The 673-nt window shown below is 51.6% G+C and overlaps 1 protein-coding gene across 1 annotated transcript; it reads right to left on the reverse strand.

Moving 5' to 3' along the window:
• Positions 1-131: 131 nt before the first annotated feature.
• LOC109508866 (retinal guanylyl cyclase 2-like) lies at positions 132-648 on the reverse strand (the record flags this gene model as incomplete). Its single annotated transcript, XM_019858810.1, has 3 exons — positions 588-648; positions 306-437; positions 132-235 (listed from the first exon to the last, which is right to left on the reverse strand). Coding segments are annotated over exons 1-3 (278 nt in total), but the record flags the coding sequence as incomplete, so codon positions are not given.
• Between the last annotated feature and the right edge of the window lie 25 nt (positions 649-673).

Below are 673 nucleotides of genomic sequence, written 5' to 3' on the forward strand. Positions count from 1 at the left end.
CTTTTTTTGGGGTGGAGTTTCCATTGATTTCAATTTTTTAATCTCAAAGCATCGCCGTACAGAGGACGCTAGCACTTTTCACACACCTCACATACTTGGGTTCCACATCTAATATTGCCTGCGTTAACTACCTGTGCGTTGGGGTCAGCTCACACGAGAGTCCGTCTGTGTCCAGGATGACGTAGTCCAATAACACGCTTCCAGAAGCGTCCGATTTTACGGGATGGCTGAAGCCCTGCAATGTCAATTGGTCAGTGGTTTGTGATGCGTAAGGCATAAGAACATTGGCTTTAGGGGGAGCGCACTTCAAAGTTGTGGTTGTGCGCTTGTTGCGCTACATTCCCGCCCGACATCCACTGCTTGGAATGTCGAACGCGCTGCGTGGCGTGAGCAACGAGGACCACAGAGTTGTAGATGGTGCCGAAGAGAGGAGACACCTGCGGGACCAAACAGGACGACATAATTGGTTCAACTGTTTTTGTTGTGCTTGTCCGCCTTCCGTCCCCGTTTACGCAAAATATACGGTAAGCATTATTTTGGCAATCTGTTCTTTGACTGCTCCCGCTTGACTGCCGCCGTGTCATCACCTGCTGGGGTTTGATGGTGCTCGCCACCTCGCCTTTCTCCATGGCCTCCGCGTAGGCCTCGAAAAATGACACCCGGGGCGAGTCGA

This window comes from Hippocampus comes, unplaced genomic scaffold (assembly GCF_001891065.2).
Source record: "Hippocampus comes isolate QL1 unplaced genomic scaffold, H_comes_QL1_v1.1 C16672500, whole genome shotgun sequence".
NCBI lineage: Eukaryota > Metazoa > Chordata > Actinopteri > Syngnathiformes > Syngnathidae > Hippocampus > Hippocampus comes.